The 6351-nt window shown below is 41.0% G+C and overlaps 1 protein-coding gene across 1 annotated transcript; it reads right to left on the reverse strand.

Annotated features, from left to right (window-relative positions):
* Positions 1-4008: 4008 nt before the first annotated feature.
* On the reverse strand, positions 4009-6146 carry CLDN34 (claudin 34). The gene is made up of 2 exons (XM_076328896.1): positions 6055-6146; positions 4009-4711 (listed from the first exon to the last, which is right to left on the reverse strand). Exon 2 carries the CDS (start codon positions 4651-4653, stop codon positions 4009-4011), a length of 645 nt encoding a protein of 214 aa, XP_076185011.1. The 5' UTR covers positions 4654-4711; positions 6055-6146.
* Between the last annotated feature and the right edge of the window lie 205 nt (positions 6147-6351).

The raw sequence follows: 6351 nt of genomic DNA on the forward strand, positions 1-6351 counted from the left end.
CAATTTGCTGTTAAACACTATGCCAGCCAGACTTACATTTTTTAAGCAAAACCTCTTTGTCCTGAAGTACTTTAATGGCCTAAAGAACAGGAAATTGCCTGTGACATTTCAGTTTTTCCATTCTAAGGGAAAAATGGTCCAAGGTCTAAAAATAGCTCTCTCCTGAAAACCACCCTCCCTCTCATCATTGTAATATACCATAAGCCATGTGACAACAAAGACATTTCTTTCTGAGACTAGCATTGTTTTTAATCAGCTAAAGAACTCACAATCACAATTAAGACTCTATTCATGTAAAACTGCTGACTTGAATAAAAATTTTGTTTACTGACTTAACTCGACTAATTTGGTGACCTACTCTGCAGTACAACATCTCCAGTTCCTCCCTCTTCCTTTACCTGAACACAAATGATGTTGGTCAGAATTGCATATTCACCTGGGAAGAAAACATCAGTAGACGTTGTGCTATTGGCTTGTTTTACTATTGGGCACTTCTCAGCTCCATCTGCTATTTGAGCATCCATCTTTGAGAAGAATATTGAATGCATATTCACACGCAGACATTTTGGTCTGCGGCCATGAACGGACAGATGAGGTAGGTGGTATGCATAAATAAGGTTAACAAAACACATCGTGCGGTAGATTAATGCCAAGGAGTGTGTTACGGAGGCCGAAGATGAGTGCCTTACCACGATGCCTAGATACCCAGCAGAACTCAAAGGGAGTCTTAGTATTCAGATCATTCCCCCAGCAGTGAATTCAGACACGTGAGTGAATCACAAGATACTTGTTTATTGTCAACTCAGAAAAAATAAAGCGAGACTGGTTTATGTGTAGACTGAGGCCAGCGTGGAGACATTCCCAGACAGGGTGGAGCCCACAAGGCGAGCGGTGCTGTCACTGGGGAGGCAGCAGGTCCCAGTCTGCACCGAAGCTGGAGACGGAGCTGCGCGATAGGATCTCTTCAGTGGTGAAATTTGCTTGAGAGGTTCTTGCCCCTTATCTCTCTACCTCAAGGCCCTGACCACTCACTCCTGTCTTTGCACTACAGCTCGCTGCCTGTCCTCAACTATGCTACTACAAATGATTGCGGGGCCAGGCTATAGCGTAGCTCCCTCAAGTCATCTAGGTTAAAAATAGCCTTCCAGAAAAGTTTTACATTTTTGAGTTTTAAACTGAAATCATTTCAGCTGCCTAATTTTGCAGACAACCCTAAAAATAGCTGTACAAGCACAACTGAAACGGTAACAAACCGACCTACTGAGAGGTAACTTAGCTTCTCAAATTCTGAAACAAACATGTCATGAAAATACACACAAAGAAACTATGCCTCCTCGCTGGCGAAGTAAAAGCACAGGAGATTTACTTTCCTCCAATACCAAAATCTTAATGAACACAAACATTCACTAAAATTTAATGAATCACACAGCCTTGAGGGATCAAGATTAGACAGGCTCGAGCCCATTGAAATGAATGGAAGTTTTGTCTCTCCCTTGTTTTGAGCTAAGATTCTTTTTTTCTCCTATCTTTTCTTCAGGGAAGGACTGGGAGTTTTAATGTAGCCTGGTATTTGACCATAGACTACATTTTATCATATATCAACATATAATCTGGACCACGTGACTATTGATAGACTTCTGTGTTAGAGACCTAGGAGGTACAGTGGGAAAGGATGCGAAGAGCTCCATCTACATCACCCCTCTGTCCTGAGACAGGCTCACTCGAACCTACAGTCATCGTGGCACTATTGGTCTAAACTTATTTTTGACAAAATGTTATTTTAAAAACCCACACATCTCCTTAGGTAATCTATTCCAGTGTTTAGATGGGGAATTTCCTCGCCATCTAGCCTACGTCTGACACACCACCAGTGTTTTATAGCCACGCATCAGGACAGAGCAACAGAATCCCTGGTGGAAACAGCTGTGGCAGCAATGCAGAAACTTGGCGTGTGTCTGATGTTGTTTGTTGTTTTTTCTTTTAGCCAAGAAAAATAAATGTAAATCGAATCCAATCATTTAGTGACTATAGCTGAGAAATACAGTTGCGGTTATTGACATTTCTGTGCATACGTGAACTCAAAAAAAGTTGAAGAATCAGTCATTTTCTGTTAAAGTTCAAATTCCTTGCCAGGGAATATTGGTGGTTTATTAGTGTGGGGAAATGCTGGCATAAACACATGGATAGATTTTTTTTTCCTTACAACTACAAGAAGATAAAATCTCGTATTATTTAGGCCCTGTGGGAAGAGATAACAGTTCTATTGACTTGCACATTTAAAAATGAAACCTACCAACATTGTAAAGGGTGTATAGTAGAAATCAAACAAGAAACAATATAGAATAAACAAGCTATTAAATCACTCGCCTTCATTGAAACACCACTTGAAAGTCCTTTGCAGCATTGTAAACAGCCAAAAGATAAACCCTTGCAGCAGATGAAAAAATTACCAATGATGAGATAAGCTGCTCTTTCAGAAGAGACTGGAAGACCGTAGAGGAAATGAAGGTGCTGTAGGGATTCTGTATAGACAGACAGTACAGCAAAGACGACAACGTGTGGAAGATGTGGAGGAAGAGTTGGACTGCTAGGACAAGTTGAGGTAGGAACAGCCACAAGCAATAAGACCTGGTTTGCTGTCATTTTACCTTTTCTTGTCATGTACAAGAATTATTATATTTTTGTTACATTTTCTTTCTATGAATCCATGAGTATTTTAGAAAATGGAGGACAATTAAAAGAGTAAAACTAAAATACTTAGATTCCTGTAGCGTTTCTTTAAAAATGTAATAACTTTTTGAGGAACCTGTTTTCAAGAGATCATCAGTTTGTCAAAACTCTTTACTCATTCCTCCCAAACTCTTAATTTATTTTTTTTTTTAATTGCCCTTATTGCAGTGTTTGGGACATACCTCTCTTTTTTTTAATGGCACTGGCATATGAAATGCCATTTAAGTGGCAGATGCATTTCACCTAACTTTATCTAGCTTGGGTGAAATTTAGTTGCATAGGCCAGAGTCAGCAACTGTAGTTATTACAGCCATTACAGTGGGTTAAAAGAAACAGGTTTTTAGGGAGCAAGTCTTCTTCCAGCCATTCTAGGCATCTATTTTGGAAAAAGACTGTCTTTGTCTCTAGACTGACTATAAACAGAGCCTGAAGTGACCGGTTTAGGTATAGATGTCTACATCAGGTCAAATGAATCATAACCTGAAAGTTGCACTGAATATTCCCGGGTACCGAGAGCACTGATTTTGACAGCAGTTTTGTAATAACTTGTAGAAGTTGTTCCCATCTTTTGCAATGCCTTTGGATTCAGTGAAGTGCCTGATGAAGAAGCAAACACTTGCAGACTTTTTGGCTCCGCCTAAATGAGGAACTAAGAGTGTACCTTGCCCGCAGGCAAACGTGTTGCAACATAAGATGCAAATAGCTTGAAAGAAAAATAGAAGCATTAAAGACACAGCTCTTTATGTGCCCTGGAGGAAGAGGAGAAACTGGCAAGACCTTTGTAAGACAATTCAGGGAAGACTCATTTGACACAACCATGATGACGCTCGTATTATTGGCATTAAAAGTCTTGACTTGTCACAGATGCAATTAAATAATGGACAAAATAGTTTAGTACCAACAAGGAAACAAGTTCACATTTAACACGTGTTATTTCACATTTTTCTAACAGGACAGTTAATTCAGAGTCAGCTCTTTGAGCATGGTAAATATCTTACACAAAAAATAAATTAATCAATAATGTTTGTATATACAAAAGAGGACAACTGGTAAAACTTAATCGCAGTTGCTGCTCAACAGCAATTATCTCAAAGATGAACCTCTGGTCATATGTGACAACTAAGATGGTAATTCGGCTGGTTCGTATAACAAAATAGTGTGGCTACTGTAGACTAAAATTAAATTCTTTAGTTCCTTGACTATAAAATCACTCGTGCTGCCGTCCTTATCTCTTGACTATGCTCTTGCTGTGAAACAGCACGGGGGGGATTTATCCTGTCAGGATTTCGCGATAGCGTTTGCGGTCACAGGAAATCTGTACGAGAGAGAAAAAGTCCCACTTAGCAGCAGGAGGATGACGGCTACAATCCCGATAGGAATGGCAGCACCAGCTTCCTGCGCCGCTGGGCTGGAGGGCATGTAGTAAGAAGGAGGAAAAGCGATGCTCTGGTTGTGCGTTACAGAATAGAAATTCCAGCTCACAGGAATCAGGACGCACAGACCAGCCGATATGTAGAAGAAGCCACCCACCAGGAAGAAACGGGTAATGAGAGTTTTGTGAGTGATTCCCATATAAACATTTCTCAGAGCAAATACTGTGGCACTCAGTCCCAGCAAGCCCATGCACATGGCGATCAACAGGAGACCCTGAGCAGCATAAATTTCATGGGGGATGAAGGAGTCATAGCCACTGAGTTTATGGCAGAACTGTTCTTCATAGCCAGGCGAGACGTGAAGGTAACTGATGAAGCAGACTTTCCAAATCCCCACCCAGGCAATGCCAGAGGAGATGATGGTGGTGTTGTCCACGTGCCACACTCTCCATTCCACAATTCCCATTGAAACCGTGCACAGGATCCAGCCTACCGTACCCAGAGCAAAAGCAGCTAGCTGGAGGTGCGAGGTGCTGACCAGGGAGCTCATCCTCTGGAGGTCTTCTACTCTGTCGCAGACACGGTTGCCACGTGAAGAAAGAGAGGCACTGGAAAGAAACACAGCATAAAATTACAAAGGCAGTTATTTGTGTGAACGGGTGAACCTGTTAGTGAAAAAGCAGGAGAGAATACGTGTACAGAGGGAGGATGGTAGTCATCTTTCCCCAACTGTAGTGATTTCTTGAAGTTTAATGCCTACAGACAAATAACATCTAAGCTTTATTTCTGTATATTTCATTGTATCACCAGGAGCAGAAAGGGTCTCTGATTAGCTCCCATTACAACCTCCATTTTGCATTCCCAAAAGGGAAATTCACATCTTTTTCCAAGTTATTTTCTTCCTTGGTAATTCACCGTTATGTTCAAAGGTCCTTATACACATTACATGTGATCAGGAGCCCTAGTGTTACTGGCTAGTAGAAACTAAACCTGACAAAATCCTCGGGGTCCTGTCTGTTGCAAGAGATCCTACAAAGCAGCCGCAGAAGCCACGCTCTTCTCTCCTGGCAGCTGTGTTTTCGGTGCAGCAGCCCAACCTGGACAGACTTCTGCTTTTGTGCTGCCCTTACTGAGAGTTGCTGGGACCAGCGTTAGACAGAAAACGTCGTAGTTCAGAGGCATGAGCAAGTCCAGGCCACGAAGTCTAATAACGACCACTGAACTTTGACCATTTTTAGCTTATTTAACTGTGAATGCATTAGCAGAAATACTTGAATTAATCAGAAATATAACGCTCTGTGCAGGGGCTGGAGCCTGGATGCGCTGCCATTGCTTTCCCAGCCTCAAACTTTAACCAAGGTTTCTTCAGTGTTTTACCTTCACAAATCGCACTCATTCATAACCTGCCCAACTTCTCCAGTTCAAATCATCCTAATGCTGTGTTGGAAAAGATTTTAGTCATTTAGCCTAGCAAAAGATTTTAGGTTTGTTTGCTGACTGTACTTTCTGAGTGCAAATCAGGGTTTTATTCTGATTAAAAAAAAAATCTGTTAATTTCCCACCTTTCATACCACCTTCTGAACAATTATAGGAATGATTTGTGATTGGAGAAGATGTGGCCTTGATTTTATTGTGCAGATCTGAAAGGTTCTAGGGATCTTTGTATTTTATGAGTTATCTAAAATACCTTTTCTCCTGCTCCCATTGCATTCAAGACTGAAGAAATACTGTACCAAGTTCACTCTAATAACGAGAAGATAGATCTGCAACTATGTTTTGTTACTAAAGCAATAACTTTTCTATTTACTTATCTTAACCTCACAGATTCAGTGATACAATCTAGTTGCAAAAATCCAGCTGTGGAAATATTAAATAAAAAATGTCTTCATAACAATATGGCCTTAAGCAAACATTTTCCATCCTCTCATACCGGTGCCCACTATATACTTACTTCAGTCCCGAAGCTGATGCCAGTGTTAAGAGGATGGGACAGAGTGGTTGACGCCAGCCAAACACGGCAACATCTGCAATTTTGTCATTTTGGCCTCCTGTGTTTTTACCTACTTAAAATGAAACCAATTTATAAACGCTATCTCAATCTGCCACGTTATTTACGAAGTGATTATAACCCCCCCATCTAATTAACAGTTGTTACCAGCCGTACAGCATAGTAGCCCCCCAGGAAATGATGAATGGTTTTCTGTCTGTCCCAGTTCCACATCAAAGCAGTGTCATTTCTGCACGTGCC

The sequence above is a fragment of the Aptenodytes patagonicus genome, chromosome 1, assembly GCF_965638725.1.
Source record: "Aptenodytes patagonicus chromosome 1, bAptPat1.pri.cur, whole genome shotgun sequence".
Classification (NCBI taxonomy): Eukaryota; Metazoa; Chordata; class Aves; order Sphenisciformes; family Spheniscidae; genus Aptenodytes; species Aptenodytes patagonicus.